Source organism: Anthonomus grandis, chromosome 8 (assembly GCF_022605725.1).
Source record: "Anthonomus grandis grandis chromosome 8, icAntGran1.3, whole genome shotgun sequence".
In the NCBI taxonomy this organism is placed as follows: Eukaryota; Metazoa; Arthropoda; class Insecta; order Coleoptera; family Curculionidae; genus Anthonomus; species Anthonomus grandis.
The window spans coordinates 17,675,512-17,695,407 of NC_065553.1; the positions used below are offsets into that span (position 1 = coordinate 17,675,512).

Here is a 19,896-nt window from a genome sequence, read left to right on the forward strand (position 1 = left end):
GTTAACGTTAGGTATTGAATATTATCATTAATATGTAGTTTTTAGTAGATATATACCAGGTGACACAGAAAAAAGGGAACACTTAATAACTTTTTTCCCATTTAAGATAAATTAATTAAATTTGGTACATCGATGGAATAGTTATAGGAGCATCTGTTGACATATTCTATTATTTTCCATTACTTTCAGTTTAACAGGAAGTGACACTAATTTTCTTATTTTAAATGGGACACTTGGTTTATTATTATATATTTTGATAGAAAATAATGATACCGCATTTACTACTTTTTGTTTTATACTCATAGAAAAAGTAATTTTTTTTAAATTTTAAAATAGGGTGCCATGAATGCGTTGAAATTTTTAATCAAGTAATGACGAAAAAATAGTTTTCATTGCATTTTATGACTTAAATCTTTTACACGCCTATTTAAAATGTCTAAACCATTAATTTTGGCATTTACTTAATTTTTTCAAATAGCACATTATTATTATATACAACCACTATTAAAATGCGGTTTCCTTTTCCCAATAATATGATATATAATTACTTTTTAAATCGGTTGATAAATAAGCCTATAAGAAGAAAAAAACTAAGTCATAAATAAACGCATCTAATTAATATTATTTATTTTTTAAATAAATTTGCTAATATTTGAAATGTTTACCAATGAAGAAAAAGTTGATATGCCGTACGCTATATTTCCGCGCATAGACAAAGACAAATCTTTCATTAGACAAGAAGGTGGTCGTTTCGAACAATACATGTAAACAGCATTATATTAATATAATTTATAAACCTCATATTTTTTATGTTTGTTTACTGTGTGTGTGAACCTATGTTATGTTAGGTAAATTGAATAAAATATGTAGTATTAAGATATTAAAAAATTTATTCTTTTATATTTAAATAGTAATATGACGTTTGACAAAATATGATGTGTTATGTCACTTGAAAAAAATTCACAGGAGTGTCATTATAATGCTTCCTGTTTGATCATTTTTGTGAGTTTTTTTCTTCTTAGGGGCTTATTTATTAACCGATTTAAAAAATAATCATATCATATATTGGGAGAAAGAAACCGCATTTCAAAAGTGGTTGTTCCCAATATGCTATTTAAAAAAAGAATGTAAATGCCAAAATTAATTATTTGAACATTTTAAATAGGCGTGTAAAAGATTTAAGTCATAAAACGCAATGAAAACTATTTTTCCGTGATAACTTGATTAAAAACTAAAATTTTTAACGCATTCGTGGCACCCTATTTTAAAATTAAAAAAAATGTTTTTTTCTATGAATAAAAAACAAAAAATAGCAAATAGAGTACCATTGTTTTCAGAATATTATTTTCTATCGAAGTACGTAATAATATACCAAGTGTTATTTAAAATAATAAAGTTAGTGTCATTTCCTGTTAAACCGGAAGTTATGGAAAACAATAGAATATGTCAAAAGATGCTTTTATAACTATTCTATCAATATATCAAATTTCATTTGTTTATTTTGAAAAGCAAAAAAGTTTTCACTCTTTTCTATGTATGTAGAGTAAGATAGTTTTTCCTAAAATTAAAAAAAAAATATTAGATTTTTATTAGTCTTGCCTAGTACATAACTATTTTTATTCCGTTTGCTGTATTAACAGTATTCTATTAATTGATATAGTCACCTAAACTACCTTTTTTCAAAGTTTGAGCCGATGTGACCAGAAAGCTTTTAACTCCTAAATTGTGTGGTGTCCTTCAATTTTTTTAACAAACTGAAAGAAATTATTATGACTTGAAAATTTTAAAAGCTCGACTGCCCATTTTCAGGTAGGATCTCAGTACTTATAATAAACTTTTAATATTATTCACCAAATTAATATTGCTTTCTAACAAACAATTTAAGTATAATTCTGTTAGTAGTAGAAAAGTTAAATATAAAAACGAGGAAGAATAAAAAGCATTCTTCCAGCAGTTTCTAACAGTTGAAAATAAATGATGTAATTTTTTTGACAAAATATCTTACAAATCATGAAACAAAAATGAATTCCTTACTTCTCTATGAAACAACTGCTTCGTATGATATTCCTTATTCTTGTATATTTTAACTGAAATCCAGTCTGTGATTTCATATCATACTATATCCCTCTTCTTAAACGTACATATATATTTAGCTAAAGAACTTACAAATCCAGGACGCCCTGGATTAATAATGTGAAAGCTACTGGAGCCTGCACAACAATATTCCTTATGGTTAACAATTTAGCGATTATTTCGGCTAGACCGGTAAAGCCAATCCTCTGGCGAAATTTATGTTAATAAAATATCCATGAAGATCCAGTGTATGACCGGGAGGCAGCGGCGGCCGAACTCTGGATAGTTCGCTCTCCGGAGGCGAGAGGGAACGAAACGATCTCTCACTCCGAATGACCCCGTTCAGAAATTCATGAAATTACCGGGCTCCAGACTGTTCCTGCCACCCGCTTCCAGTCGAGATGGAGAACTCTGGTTTCGGATAGTTCCTGAATTGCGACAGTAATGTATGGGAGTAATGTGGATATATCGCCTTTGATAGAGCTAAGTCGTATTGTTTCTTACAGTTGAAATTCTGTTTCTGACTCGAGCTCTTTGAATGATGAGAACGATTATTATACGGTTAAAAATGGTTAACTTGCTTTTAAAAGTTAAGTTAATGTTTTCCTTTATGGGTGAGTGTACAGGAGGATAAACGATACTAATTTTTTAATTAATAAAAGATTCGGTAATTTTATTACCATCATCATACATGAATTAAAATAAGAGCTAAGAGAGGTATACTTGACAATAAATTAAATAAAATACACCACTCTGCGTTAGCAGATACTGCTATACTACTTTTCAAATAGGAAGAGAGTAATAAAATGTAATTTTTCCGAAAGTTTTCACAAGAATACAAATATAAAAATGTATTAGACGTTTACTTCAATAAAAAGAAGTTCTAATAGTAGATGTACTACTCATACTCCTGTATTGTCAATCAATGGAAAAGTTATGGTATTAGATGTGCATAATTATTTAAAACCTGACCCAAGTTATTTATTACTATCGATAAAATTTTACAGGAAAGTTGCCGACTTACTGTAATAGGAAAATCTACCATTTATATACTATTGTGGCCAAATAGAACCTCCAAAGCCTAGTATAGGAGACTTGCCAGAGTCCTTGACGAAGACAATAAACTTATAAAAACCACTTACAGAACAATATAAAACTTAGGCTTGGCAACAATATAATAGAATTTAAGAATTGAGTTAAAAATCTAGACTTAATATTGGATTATAAATTAAAATTACTTGATCCAGCAAAAGAAAATTGCACATAAGAAATATCAGTATAATCATACTGTTGCAGACTTGACAATTTTTCCATCCCTGTGGAAACTCAGTTTTACTACGCCTTGGTTGACTTAAAAAACTCTATAGAAAATTTTGGACATTATAGATTGCTTCGAAATCTTATTAAAACTTCTATACGTAAGGAAAAGTTAGCTTATTTGCAATATTTAGAGACCCAAAAGGATCAACGAAAAGTTTGACAAACTTTAAGAGACCTCAATGTTTATGTTCCTACAAATACAGTTATTCAGATTCCTCCTGATTTCTTAAATGTGGAAGAGATAAATACATATTTCAGCAGCGTTTTTAAAAAATCAAACAACTGTGATAAGGAATCTCTCGTTACCCCACTGCCTAAAAAACACGATCCTGTCAGTTTTACAGATTTGAGGCCTGTTAGTCTGCTTTCTGTAATATCAAAGGTTCTGGAAAGAGTGGTTCATGTTCAGATCACTGGATTACTTTAATATAACTGACTTTTTTCCTGGACATCAATTGGGCAGTAGTACAACAGCTGCACTTTGACATTGTAAAAATTGAAGTAAGGCAAATGGCTGCTATATTAATATGCAAGCATATACGGATGATACACAATTGTGATTTCAGTTTAATCCAGACTGTCCTGATAATGGTGCTGAGATTTTAAATTTAGATTTATCTAATATTTTGCAATACTCAACAGAACATAATCTGATAATTAGTCCTGCAAAAACTACAATGTTACTGTTTTGTTCTGAAAAGAAACGGGGCATACTCATGAATCAACTTAATATTCAGATTAAAAATACTCGGTTGACTTTTACTAACTGCGGTAAAAATGTGGGTTTGTGGATAGATGTGCAGCTTACTTTTGAATAATATTTTAAATCTATACTAAAAAGAAGTTATGTGAGAATGAAGCTTTTATATGCTAGCAGACAACTTTTAAATTTTAAAAGCAAAAAAAAATTGTGTGAGTCGCATATTATGTATATTTATTCGTATTATTTCATAGTATATTATCTATTCTTACATGTTGTAAATAAAAAACGGATACAATACGTTCAGAATACATGCTGTAGATTTGTTTATGAATTTAAAAAATTTAATCATGTCTCAGAAAATATAAAATAGTTGGGTTGGCTTAAGTGTGATAACTGTTATAATTTAACTTGACTCTATTTTCTCGAAAACTAAATATGTGTCAAAAACCAGTATATTTCTATAAAAATTAATTTATAGGGAGGCTATGCATAATCGCTCTTCACGAGATAAAAATTATTTAACAATGCCACAACATAGAACTTCTTTTTTTACAAAGAGCTTCGGTTATAATTTGTGTTAACTTATATATAATAATTCACCTCTTCAATTTATGGTATGCAATACCCGTTATTTAAGGTCTAAGTCCAAAGGTGTTTATTAGATGTGCACTTGATTTTTAGGACAGATATATATATATATATATATATATATATATATATATATAGCTTGTTGACGATGATTCCATTTATTTATCCACAACGCCACCAGGACTCTACGTGAGCTAAATTGCAGCATCAGCACCACAGAAACTATTTAAGCTTGGCCATGTCTCTATAATAATTAATTAATATTATTATTGTTGTACTGTAGTAATAATCATATCTTTTATTTAACTCTTAATTGTTTTAAAATCCAAAAGTTATAATTGTATAATGTAATTAAAGTTTTTTTTTTTAAAGTAAATTCAGTGATTGTGATTTAACATATATAATATAAATAAATAAATAAATAATTTAGTTATTTATATTTAAATGTGATGCTGCTGATAAAATGATCAATTACAGGAGTGTGTGCGTACAGTCTGCCATTCCAAAACTCCTGGACAGTCTTATTTATGACCAAATTAATTTTTATTTCAAAGAACTTCAAGTGCGATCTTACAAACTTGTTGTTGTATGAGAGTGCTCTGTTGAATGCTTTGGAGAGGAGTGAACAAGTGGATGTAATATATACAGACTTTTCCAAGGCATTTGACAGTGTCAACTATAACTTATTACTAGAAAAATTGAGAGATTGTTTGGTGGCCTGGTTTGCGAATTTTCTTTCTGACAGATTTCAGCAGGTACAAATTGGTGACGCTAGGCCTCCTGATCACAGGGTGGTCATTGTTCTCTTCTATTATTCAATATTTTCATTAATGGTATTTTGGTTTGTTTTGAAAATATAGTAATTTTTGTTGTTGTTTGCTGACGATTTATAGTTTTACAGGGTAATCAGTTTAGAACAAGACATGGTTCTCTTGCAAGATGATCTGCATAGATTTTGTAAATGGTGTGTTGGTAATAGTTTGACTTTGAATGTGAGTAACTGCATTTACATTAGTTTTTACATAAGAAACAAACAGCTAATTTCTTCCTATACTAGTGATAATGTTAATCTTACGGTACACTGAAGTAGTAAAGGACCTTGGTATCTATTTGGATGAACAATTGAGTTTTAATACCCATGTGAATACTATTATAATTAAAGCATCTAAGGTCCTTGGTTTTGTCCTGCGCAATTGCAAAGACCTGCCGGTTAAAATGTGCAAAATTTTGAGAAAGTCTGACATTATTTTGGTTTTTTGTGTTTAGGTATAAGCACTCTGTATTTTGTTTTTTATAAATAAATATTCTATTTTTCTATATTTTTTAAGTTTTTTTTTTAAATATTTCTGTATATTGCCAGAAATTTTACAACACTATGTTTTAAATACTGAGCACTTGTAGAAATAGATAATTAAAAATTATTAATATTGATTAGTAAAAATTAAAAACTAAAGACATGAAAGTATAGCTATTCAGAAAATCATTCTTAATACCGATAAAGGTCCAATCCCTTGTAAATTGTGAATTTTATTTAATTAATGTTAAAAATTTGTTCAGTCATCCTCCATTTAATTTTCCGGTCCAATTGTTATATCTTTAGTTTATTAAGGCCACTTGTGAGTCCTTTCAGTTCAGTTTTAATCTTTTTCCAATGTTAGTAAAACACTTTAAAATCAACTCGAAAATAAAATAAATAGTTTTGAATAGTAATGAAGTAAACTCTAAGTCATAGGTCCCGAATTTATTAAATTAAAGTAAAAGGATCACACGCGTTTCACTCAATCTTGGTAAATAAAAAGAACGAAAAAAGAAGCAGAGAACAACACTATATGATACAAGTCAAGGGTAGAAATTAAGTTAAAAAAAAATTGTTTGTTTTATATATAATTTTAATATGTAGCAACTCGTCTCCGTCCGATTTTACCAATTTTAAGTTAAAAGTGACGTTTATTATTGATAATATTATTATTATTGACAAAGTTATTATTATGATTATCTTATTTTTAAGACTTTTATCAAGTTTAGAATTATCTTACATTATTTCCAAACTTCAGCAGAATTTTCATTACCTTTATTTTGTTTTTCTCTCAATTTTTTCTCCATATTTCTTTTCTGTTTTAAAGATTCTTTAATCAAAGACAATAATTTTCAAATTATTATTTCACTCTTTAAAGTTTTAGCTCATAAAACTAGTTGTGAAAGTTATAATGAATATAACATAAATGCTTCGCTACGACCTTTAATTAATTATTAAGATTTGCAAAAACACAATAGCACAATAACAACACAAACAGAATATAAATAACTAAAACCTTAAAAAATGTTTTATACATTCAAATTTTAATAAATCCCCTAACGAACCAAGCAATTTTTATTTAAAAACTTCGCTAGTACTAAACGTAAATTTTCCTTACAATATTTATTTAAAATATAATTTCTTACAACAAAAAGTAGCGAACTCTAAGCCATTAGGTATCGTCCATATAATGGCCACCCAGCAAGTTTACATACACGACAAGGCTTTAAACAAAAGTCAATTGTTCTATCATAAAGGCAATTGATTATGTCATTTACTCCACATGTGTCTGCATACACGCAAGCAATTGCCAAGTAACATAATGTCTATGTAACACACGTTACTAAACACGAAAACGGACTATTAAATAAAATTGAGTCGATAGATATAGCCATAGATGGAAAATAGGCCTATATACATGCGATGTAGGAATGTTTATTAATATAATAAATATCGTAAGTATAATATAAAAATAATAATAGAGATTCATTATTAAAAAAACCTGTTTTATATTAGTTTTTTGTAAGTTAATTAATACTAAATATATATATTTCTTATTAGAAGTTTTATTTTTAAATGGTTTAGAGTTATATAAAATAGACCGGTAACGGTTTTATTGGTTTTAAAAGAAAAGATTTCCTGTAACGAATAAATTCTTTATTTGTTTCCAAACTTTTATTAATGAACGATACATCCATACACACATACATTTACAGCATTCCATAGCAGGTGATTCAACAGATAATCTAAATTATTTTCTAATGATAATACTGTTTTCTGGGCCATGCAGATCTTCACCTACGTTTTTTCCCACGAGCCGCCACTGTATAAAAAGAGATGAAGAGATGCCGTTTTCACTTGAAACCGTGCGCCCTAAAAAAGCACTAATCAAATCGTGGGCGTACAAAGAAAACCCTGTAAGTCCACTTTTTTCAAAAAATGGTTTTTTTGCATAGCCAAGTCCATTTAAATGTAAGCTATCATACTAAATACCCGTTAAGTCCAATATAGTTCAAATAGAAGAGATACGTCTAGCATCCAAGTTATTAAGTCCGGAGAGACTAAATATTATTCAGGAAAAGTCCAATAATAAGTTTGCGGTTTTCGAAATTGCATCCTGATATTATCGAATATAAATACGAACATAGCAGCATAAGGTTATTAGAATTTGGGGAAAAGGTAGACCACCAGCAATTCCAACAAAATTAGAGAAACTTTATAAAGGCCCTTTACCGATAAGCACAAAGATAAAAGAAGATCTTTTGAAATTATGCAAAAGTGGTGCTATTTCTTCGGAATTCCATGGGTGGTACCAGTCTCTTTCTACTGCAAAAAATATTGAAGAAGCCAGTATTGGAATTTCCAATGAAGAAACTGATTCCGATTCCGACAATGAGCCTCTTATTATCTTGTTCAGAAAAACTAATACAGTTTATGAAGAAAAATCTGATAAGTCTCAAAAAATGTGATTAGTTTGTCAGCGAAAACCCATTAACTGCAATTCTTATTTAAAAATGCGAATAAACAATTTGTTTTAAAAAATAATGTATTTTAATTTAACCTAAACTAACTCTAAACAGATGTTACTACCCAAAAAATGCCTTTAGCAAACATAAAAAATAAAATTGGATTTTACATAAAACTTGAAAGTTTAAAATCGCTTTTTTTCACATTTTTAGTTTTAAGACTTCAGGGTTTTCCTTGTACGCCCACGAAATTTGCCGTAGCAATCTTACTTTTTGTACTACAGCATGATGTAAAAAAAATCATTTTCAGTCATTAAAAGTAAAAAGTGATATTAATTTTTTTTTCGCGAAAAATCCAGTGGTGTACTTAAATTTGCTTTGGAGATCAAAGTTCTTGAGATATTAACATAATTTTTTTTTTACTGGGACACCCTATTTGGTTTTTTAATTGATTTCCAGTTGTCAAGAGCGAGTTATAAATAAATAACACGACAAACTAATTTTTTTGATAATGACATTGATAATAGTAGATACAGAGTCATCATAGATATCTCATACAGAGCTTCAAATGGATTTTTTGTCATTTTTAGAGAAAAATATTTTTCTAAAAATCGACACTTTTTGATATTTGTTTTATTATTATAAGACAACTGAAAAAGTGCTCCTCAAGTACTATTGTTCAAATTTTTTCTATTTTTTGAAGTTACTAGTTGATTCCATAGTTTAGTTACTTGTAAATTAAGTAAACCAGATCATAATTGAACTTTGAAACAGAGAAGGGATAAACTGGTATCCTCTTGCTTCACGAATATATATAAAAAAAAATTTGTTTTTATTTTTAATTATTTAAAACAAGAATTAGGAAACTTAACATACATAATTTATTAAGCCACTTTATCTAATAAACCTCCCCCTAACAAAATCAAAACATCGTTTCCACGAGTCAAAAACCGTCATCCGTCTAATTCCCTTACTCCAAGACGTCGTCGCTTGACAGACAATCACGGAAAAAGCTCAAGCAACAAACGTCAAAATCCACAACAATCCATTCTTAATTACAAAAACTATTTAACTTTGGGCTGGAGGGGCGGCACTACGCAATCAAATGTTTGTTAATTAGGCCCCGTTTGAGTTGGAACAATGGGAGCGTTTCCAGTATTTCAGTTCGGCATTTCGGCTGAACTGAGGCGTTTAAATTTTGAATTTCGTTTGACAGTGACGGATGACGGCGCGGCGCCAAATAACAAACAGATGTAATATGAAAATGCTAAGCGCTGAATAATAATGGTTGGGGCGGTACGAAAACATTCATCTTTTTTTTTATATATAATTATTTTATAAACGGCAGAATTTAAAAAAAATTGCGTTATAATGCACTGAGTAAATATATTCAATCTTATAAAGTGCTAAGTTATTGTTTTTTTTTATTTTGTGTATATTGGTGTAAAATGGTTTTAAATCCTTGCACAAAAGGAAAAGAAATGTGTATTATGATGTAGTAGGGAATCAAAATTCTAAGTGATTTCAGCCATCAAAAACTTATTATTTTAAGTTTTTCAATACTGTTCTGGCAAATTATTATTACAGATAGGAGATTTTAGAAACATTTAGGAACGTTAGAAAAAAAAGTGTAACCAACCAATGAAAAGACTGTATCCCTACTAGATACCGTTTCGACCCTCATACTACATATTGTCGTAAAAGCTATAGTTTGTGCAAGAAAAATTGACCTCTTTAATGACAACTTAAAAGTACCTAATAAATGGCTAAATCATTACCAAGCTTTGCAGTTCCTCCTTTTTTTAAATAAAATAAAATTGCTTTTTATTTCCTTGAGTAAATTATTAAATAGAACATTTAATATTGTACAAACTATACCTTCCCAAAAAAAAAAATATTTTGCTAATTTGTGTACTCTACCCAGCAATTAACTTAGATAAATATGGTGGCAAACATGGTGTTGGCGACGCGATTTCCACCTTCAAAGGAATCTTCCGCAATCTGGTGGGGATACGTTCTTTTCTAACGCATTAATCTCCTATTTGTAATATTTATTTGCCAGTTTGGTATATAGGTTGGAGAATAGAAGACTACACATAGACATTATAAATGGTAACACCGCTTCTCGTTTACTTTCTGATTAACAAGCCGCGGATTCCAATAGTCTGATTTGCTATTTTCGGCACGGCACAATCAGCAGACCTAGCCCTATTTTATTTTTTTTTTAATATTTATCATTATGGTTCTTTATACCCCTTTCGAAAAAGTTCAGTTGTTTAAATGGTTTTATGGAGGCAATTCGGCAATACGATGCAGGGATTTATTTTCAGTAAATTTGGAAAATAGACCGATTCCTTGTGCTAAAACTAATTTAAATGTCGTGTCAAATTTTGAGACCTCTTTTTTGCTCTAAGAATGTAGAAATTGTCACATCAAAGTTTAAGAACGATCGAGCCAAAGTGTTTAAGAGGAACTAGGTATGCAAAAACATAGATACAAATGTTTTAAATATTCCAAAACTCAGGAATTGTTTCCTGAAGACCAGTGGTGAAGAATGGCATTTTGTCAAACAGGCAAATAAAAATTGAAAACACTCTTGGAAAATATTTTGTTTTCAGTTGAGTCCTCTTTTTCATTGCATTGTAAACATAATCCTTGCATTGTTTGTTACTGGTCTCAAGAACGCGAGCAAAGAGATATTTAGTACCGTAATCAGTACCCTCAAAACTTAAATGTTTTGGCTGGTATTTTGGGCGACCATATTATTGGGCCATTTTTTAATGATGGTACTTTGAACGAAATATACCTCGAGTTGCTACAAAACCAACCAAGTTGTCCCGATCATAATGCGGTTAAAGGCAAAGAATTTTTAATAAATACTTTTCTTAACCGCCTTATTAGTAGAAGTGGCAATATTAAATGGCCTCCAAGATCCCTTGATTTGTCATCAAATTACTTTTATTTGTAAGGTTAACTTAAGGAGATTATTTATAAACATAATAATAGTAGTCCAACGAATTTAGAAGAGTTGAGAAAGAAAATTGTTAAATCTGCCAACTGCATTTTACCTCAAACTCTTTTGAAAGTAAAAAATAGCTTCTACGATAGGCAAACCTTTTGTGTAGCTAAAAAAGAGGTCTTTTGGGGTGTTTTAATACCGATAACATTATGTGTGCTAAGTTAATAGGTTTATAGGTAAAGTATGACCGTAAGGGTATTCTGAAAAGACAAGAAAACATGTAGGAAATGTTAAAATTTTCTCTCAATATAAGTTCAAAACAGGAAACTGCCAAATTTTATATCACTTCAGCAAGATGTGTGTTTAAAATATGACTTTTTGTATAATAAAAACATCCACACGAATATTCAAATGATTTTTCAAAAGCTTAGTATCTTAAATATATAACTCATAGAGCTATTTCGTAATTTTTAACTCTTTTCAGGTAAATAATCTGTTCAACAATTACTATAAACAATGTTTTCGTAATAGAGGAATGACAAAAAAAGCACATTATACAGCCAATCTCTTTCTTGCTAGCATATTTTTGTACAAATAAAAAAAATTTATTCGGGAATTAGCGGCCTTATTATTCACATAGGTTATGCAAGCTAATTAGCTGTAATTTAAATAAATAAATAAATTATAAATAATGGCTTTATTTGTATTTTTTAATAGTGTACATAGGCGAAGTCTAGCCAAAGGCTAATCTACTTAACCTATTTAAAAAATGTAAGCAAGATTATTTTAGATAGTACAACAGAAAGAAACAAATTAACATTTATAATGGTAGCACTAATAGTTATATAAAAATAAACAGATATACACCCATTGGTCCATAAAAATCCAAAATTAGTTTAATCAACATTTAGCTAGTAGTGATTTATGATCCATGGTATCAAAGGCTTTACTAAAGTCTAGCAGGGTTAAACAGGTTATTTCTTTAACTGACTTGTTGTGGTGAAATGATTCTCGAAAATCTGATTGACAGTCCGGGACTATTTTTAACTTATAGGCAAATTCCAAAATATTTTTATAAATATGATGTTCTACATTTTTCAAAACCCCTCGTAAAATGCTAATAGGTCTAATATCTTTAAAATCATGTGTATAAAGCACTTTAGGTAAGCATTAGTTAACAAATGTCAAAATCACTACTAACATAATTTATGCTAAATATGTACAACCTTCCTAAATGTACTTTAAAGGTACTTAATGAATGGTTGATAATTTTATAGTTATATAGCAGGTAATTATTTATCTGCAATCCAAGGCATTACGTCGTATAACTCGTAATAATTAAATTGAAATGGAATACTCTAAATGGTTCCTTACCAAAGCAGAAAATATGGACCCGAATCATTCACTGAGTTGACGCAAACAAGGGCAGTACACGTCCAGTATTGACTGTATCTTATTTAAACCTAATGAAAAGATTGTTTTTAGGCCTTTTTACGGTTTTTATGTCGAAATTCATAAAATTTTATTCATTACAACAAGAATATCTGAACTGAATATTCATATCATATCACTTCAGATAAAATACAAATAAACGACATGATCTTCCCAGATTATGAATTCTCAAAATAAAAAAATATCATTGTTCCCATAGGAAACATATCAGGACTAAGATATAAATTATAATTTAAAAATATAAAGAAAAATGTATTTTCTAGTTTCACCCTCACATAACAGAGATTTGTGCGAATTTAAGAACCTTATTTTCACCTTCGCGATCGATAGCAGCACGTTTCGCGATTTTATAGAAATTTTATTCGGCTTACAATGCCATACAGCCATTCTCAAGGAAGTAACTCGGCTATTTTTCAAAATACCATGGAAATATAAGGCCATTATAAATTGAATTCTAGATTTATAGTTGAATTTTTATATTCTTTCCGCTGATGGAAATATTGCAATTTGATAACTCCCGGTTCACGTAGGCTCCTTGTAATACCGCGCTCATGATGTGAACGGAATATTAAATTATTTATCAAATTGTAAACTAAGGCAATTTAAAGAATATCGTGATCGTGGACTAGATGGATTTGTTTAAATTTTATAAGATGGAGAGTGTTCAGAGAAAATCGATTTATTTGCAAAAATAATATTTCTCATCTACGTCTATTTTTTTCAGTGTAAGAACAGACAAAAATGGGGGTGCATGGTGTCCTCAAAAACAAGCTACGACAGACTTAGACGAATGGATCCAAATAGACCTTAAGTCCGTTCATGTAATCACTGGTACTGAGACGCAGGGACGGTTTGGTAATGGTCAAGGAATTGAGTACTCTGAGGCATATATGTTGGAGTACTGGAGACCGAGGTTGCAAAAATGGATGCGTTACCGTACAACGAAAGGGGAAGAGGTAATTCTAATATTTATATTTTTTTTTGTTTTAAATTTTTTTCCTATTTACTTCACAAAATAAATGTTACATGAGGCATTTAATAATGTATAAAATAGTCACCTAATTGGCTATCTTGATGGCAACATGTTTTCAAAGAAACTTAAAAAAGCAAAGATCATCTTCTTCAGGTGCAGTCTTCGTTGTAAAGTTCGGCAATCATCAACGATTTGCGTATCCTTGTTGTGCATCCGTACCAGTTAGGCAGGTTCTTCAAACATAAGTAGCCTGATTTTCCGACCCTTCTTCCTTGAATGTTTCTCTGTCTTATCAGTTGTAACAAGCTGTATTTTGACACCCTCATAAAATGTCCAAAATACTGTAGCTTTCGTTTTTCGAAAGCCTCTAATCTTCTTATACTTTCTTTCTTCAGCATCATAAATCAGCACAGACAGCACATAGGATGTCAGCAATCTGATTTTCAAGGTCAAACCGACATCTCTTGAGCAGAATAAGTCCTAGCTGTAAACAGTGTAAACTTTAAACTGTTAAATTTTAAACTGTAAAAAGCCATGAGCGAATTTGCAAAAGGAACAATTATTATAAACTATAAACAGACCGAGTGGACAAGGAAACATCGCTAAAAGCTTTTATTTTTATTTATTTTTTCCTCATTTTTAAAATATTAAAAGCCGACTTTTTTACGATAACGCTATCGCCGACGCCGCACCATAAAGATAAAAAATGGGTGAAAAAACCGATGGGTGTCGGCGTCAGACTCTAAAAATTAGTGCCGCTGTCGCTGTGCCGCTGCAACCAACGAGACACCAATCAGCTGCCGAGGTGCCTGCGTAAAAAATTCAGTTGCTATTTTAATAGCAGCGATTCTTAAGCTCATAGCCGATAGCAGTTGTTACTAAACCAAATAGCAGTGAAAAAGTAGCAAACTGCTAAATAGCGACCCAACACTAATTTCAGTTGTCGCCATGGACTGAACGGGCGAGCATCGTGCCTTCGTTATCGAAACATTTTTCAAAAGTAACGAATCTGTGGTTACGACACAAAAAAATGTTCGTACTCACTTCGCGCTTGGTAGACATGATCCAGTTCCAGATCGCAAATCAATACTGTTGTGGGTTTCAAATTTTAGAGCTACAGATTCAGCCTTAAAAAGAAAATCAACTGGTAGACCCAAAAGTGTTCGGACACCTGAAAACATTGCAGCTGTAAGAGAAGCAGTTGAACGATCTCCTAGACGTTCAGCTGTTAAACATGCCTCTGCTTTGCATTTGTCAGATCGTTCTGTGAGAAGAATTTTGCACACCGATCATACAAAATGATGATCGTGCAAGAACTTAGTGAACGGGACTGGGAAAATCGCCAAGAATGTTCCAATGATATTCTTCAAAACGTCTCACAAAATGCGCTTTTAATAACGAGTGACGAGACTCATTTCCATTTGTCTGGCTGTGTGAACAAGCAGAATTTTCGCTACTGGGCACCAGAAAATCTACGGCAGCTCCATGAAAGGCCAACTCACAGCCAACGTGTTACCGTTTGGTGTGCTGTTGGTTCTTTTGGCGTTTGGGGTCCCTATTTTTTTGAAGAAGGAGGGGTAACGGTTACCGTAACTGCTGATCGATATTTCGACAAGATACGTAATTTTTTGAAACCAAAACTTTGGGAACTTGAACATCCGGATGTGTGGTTTCAACAGGATGGGGCTACAGCTCATATGGCAAGAAGGACAATGGACCTGTTAAGGGAAATGTTTCCAGGACGTGTAATCTCGTTACGTGGAGACGTTGGGTGGCCTGCGCGTTCACCCGATCTTGCCCCATGCGAGTTTTTCCTTTGGGGCTACCTGAAAGAGAAGGTTTTTCAACATCATCCACGAACCATTGACGAATTGAAAGCAGCAATACGCCAAGAAATTACAGGAAAATCGCCTCAAATTACTGCTCGAGTAATGGAAACTTTCAGAAATCAGCTTCGAATGTGTGTCGAAAGAAATGGTCGCCACTTGGACCCTGTATTATATTTGATACACAAATGGTTTAAAAAACAAAAGGGTATTGGTTCAGTCCGACAACAAGACGGTTGTTGCTTACATAAGGAACCAGGGCGGAACAAGAGCTTCCCTACTTACAGAAATGGTATCTTGTTTGCTGAAAATGTGTCAAGAACATCAGATCGATATAGTACTCCAATTCATTCCCGGGGTCAACAACGACATTGCCGACAGCCTTTCTCGGCAGAAACATCTAGCCGATTGGCACCTATCAGAGAAAGTTACCAGATTAATTTTCGTGAAATGGGGCAGTCCGGAAGTGGACCTGTTCGCAACGAGGAAGTCGAGAGTAGTACAAAATTACGTGTCCAGAGATGTGAAGGACAGCATGGCTCTGTTCACCGACGCTTTCAGCAGGGCTTGGAACTTCAGCCTAGCTTGGATCTTTCCACCTCTGGCTCTAATACCAAGAATATTAGCACACCTAAACACAGCCAGGGGAGTATTCATTCTAATTATACCCAAGTGAGAGAAAGTCTATTGGAGAGCCGATGTGAAAGCGAGAGCGTTAGACACACCGTTTCAATTGAGAAACCTCAACATCACTGGTTCGACGCAACGACGGGACTACAGTTACCAAATGCAAAGAGTCTACGTTTGGAGGCCTGGCTGGTACGGGGTGGTCCAAGATTACGTCAGATTGGTCAGATAAGGATAGAGGATTTCTAGAGAAAGCGTGGAGAAGATCATCATTTAAAACATATTCAGCTCCCTGGAAGGCTTGGTTGAAAAGGTATCAAACTCTTAATATTAATCCGAATGTGCCAGAGGCATCAATGGTAACCCGACATCTGTGTTATCTTTTCCGAGTGAAAAATCTTGCACCGGAAACAATTAAAGTTCATAAGTCAGCAATTGCCACTTTGGCGAATCCTCTCTTGAGAGAAAAAATTACAAGTAACCCTTTAGTGGACCAAATGATAAAAGCAATCGAGTTATCGAGACCACCCCCTCAAAGAAATCCATTTGGGATGTTTCTTTGCTACTAGATTGGATGAAAAGAACAAACATACGGGAGGTTAGCATCTTCCAAGTCTTGCGCCATTTAGCCCTGTTGTTACTGTTAGCTTCTGGTAGACGTATTCATGATTTAACTCTATTAAACATCGACCAGGAGAGCATGATTTTGGAAGAAACAGCAGTCACCTTTTGGCCTCAATTTGGTTCCAAAATAGATAGAAGTTCTTTTAGGCAGTCAGGATGGAAAGTTTCCAGCATTCCTGAAGTGACATTCGATCTTGTACATTGGACAAAGATTCTCATAAACCTCTCTGCTAACAGAAGAGCAGCCGTGAAAGATCTGAACCACCTTTTTATTACTTCACGCGGGCGAGTTGGCCCTGCTTCTCGGGCTGTTATTGCTGGTTGGATTAAGTCGGCTCTTCTTGAAAGCAATATTAAGTTTTCACCAGGATTCATAACATCGGCAGTTGCATCTTCAAGAAGAGACTGCAATGTACCAATGGATTCCATCTTAAGAAACGGAAATTAGAGTAATAGGCAAAATGTGTTTAAATTTCACTTTAAGGAGGTACAGAAAGTACCCACAAAAGACTGTGAAAATGTTCTAGTGAATAACAGTTTTACCGCTGTGCAAAACAGTTTTCGTGAACTTTATGTGTGCTTTGTTAGAGTTTAGACATTTTTTTGTTATTTACATTTTACATATATAATTTTGTTTGTCGTCATGATGCTATGTAAACAAAATATTCATATGTGTTTGTATTAAATGTATCTTTGAGTTGATGCAGGTCTAATATTTCTTTACACTCATATGCGTCTTGGGTTTAGTCAATTTTTATTTCTTTCAGCATTCACAGTACGCTGCTCTGCGTCGTCAAAAACCAAGAAGCCAATAGCAATTTGTTTTTCTAATAATTTAATACTTAAAAAACGCGTTAAAAATCATGAGCAAGAGGCCTGTGACAATGAAAGACCATGCATATTATTCATGAAATTCGATTGGTTTCGACAAAAGTCTATGAAAAAATGTGTTTTAAACTACGTGTCATGGGTTGTCAGTAATCAAAATTGAGAATGCAGCATATGTGCCCACTGTTATTGGGATGATTAACGACTGTGTGAAGTAGAACCATCTGTAAAAAGAATTAAGTTGCTTCGCTGATTGTATTGGACAATGTCAATTATATAAAATAGAAACAAAGTTTGCTAGAGGGACCTAAAAGTTAAAGAACCCTTATTTTGATCCATTGCATGCATATCTGCATATTTAATTTAAAAAAAACAATGATTTTTGTATCAGATGTATACAGTCAATCAGTGAAAAAATAAAAAACTGGTAAATTAATGTGAAAAACGGTTATTGATTCGGGATTCCAATAAGTTTTCCATATGCACGTTTGTCTAATTTTTAAGATTCTAAATACATATTTGTATTTTCAATTTATTATTTTGAAGAGTACCTAAAATGATGGTAATAGCGAAATATATTTTCACATATCTCATAAAATAATGACACGAAAAAAGATTTTATTAATTTTTTGTTTCATTAGGTAATCTTCAAAGAGCAGACTTCACTAAATTTTAAAAAAACTGATCTGAAGATATTTAAAAATTAACCTGCTAAAATAAATTCAAATTTTCAAACGATTTGATCCCCTCGTTTATTAATTAAACAGAAAAAAAACGTAACGACCTACACTTTCATGCCTACGTCTAACCCAAATATGAATTTCCCACATTAAAAAGCACGAATTTACAAAATTCGGGGCGACGGTAAGGCGAAACGATATCATTAAAGAGCGAAAAATCATGCGAAACTACGTATACAACCAAATGGTAGAAAGAAACGCACCATTATTTTTTATGGTTTGCGAGATACGTGCGCTCCCGTCGAAGCACGTACTGTTTGTCCAATTAGTTTTAAGGAAAAATTACGGTATTAACCTCCGTGTTACTCCCACATATAAAAGTATGCCGGCAAAAAACATGAAAAACATTATTTATTTTGAATCTTTTTTTTTAATTGGAGATACAGGAGGCTTTTTACCTTTAAGATACCTTGAAGAATCGAAATACCGAAAAACCTCACATAGTTGAAAAAGATCGCAATAAACCTTAAAGAATAATGATCGAGATAAAAATTTGCAGCTCAGATTTTCTAATTTTTTATCTTTCGAAAAAAAAAGAGAAATTACCATTTTTGATTTAATGAATATGAAATTGCATTCACATTTAATGAATGTAAAATTGAAATTTTACAAAAAAAAAAAAAATTAGTATGAAATGTGACCTTCCCGTGCATTGGTTGTGACTCTACAATAATTTTCTATGCTAAGGATTAAGTTATCCAGATCTTCTTAGAGAATTGCTCTCCAACACTATTAAAGAGCTTTAAACCGTTTGTTCGTTTTAAAACTGATTCTGGCCCTAAAGAACTCTTCGCTGACGCATATCCGAGGCATGCTCTATAGGATTGAGCTGGCCAGTCAAAAACACGAATGTTCTGCTAAACCAAAAAAATTCGAGTAATTCTAGCGATATATAGAGTGGCAATATCATGCATTAAAATAAAATTTGTTCCAATATTTTTAGTGTGTAGTACAAAAAGTTTTAAAACATTATTAACGTAGCGGTCCGCTGAGAAGAAACTATCCAGAAAAACAAGCTCAGTTCGTATATGATGGATTTGATTTCTTGTACCATGTGCCCTGCATACACGTACTCTTTGAGAATCTGGATACAAGCCAAAGAGAGATTTATCAGTAAATAAAATATTTTGCTATTGAATTTGTTCTTAAATGACATATTCCTAAGCTTTAGCTTACTAGACTATCTTCCCTCAACCTCCTGTACATGTCTTAACAATCCATATTATGAATTCCGCGCAGATGACTTATTAACTGTGGTGCAGTGACTGACTGTGTTATTTCTTCGAGATTAACTGAAATTAAAATAAAATAATTTATAAATAAGTGTATAGAGAAACTACGACACTTTAGGTGTATATATACAGGGTGTTTCATTAATATTGCGAAAAAATGCAGGAGGAATTTCCTTGCTTAAAAATAAT

The 19,896-nt window shown here is 31.9% G+C and overlaps 1 protein-coding gene across 1 annotated transcript in view; it reads left to right on the forward strand.

The window, feature by feature from the left end:
* The window catches only part of LOC126739306 (discoidin domain-containing receptor 2-like), a 222,791-nt gene that overhangs the window by 149,885 nt on the left and 53,010 nt on the right, over positions 1-19,896 (forward strand). The window contains exon 5 of the mRNA XM_050444933.1: positions 13,582-13,813. Within this exon, the coding sequence (XP_050300890.1) occupies positions 13,582-13,813 (232 nt within the window). The remainder of the gene's footprint in view (positions 1-13,581; positions 13,814-19,896) is intronic.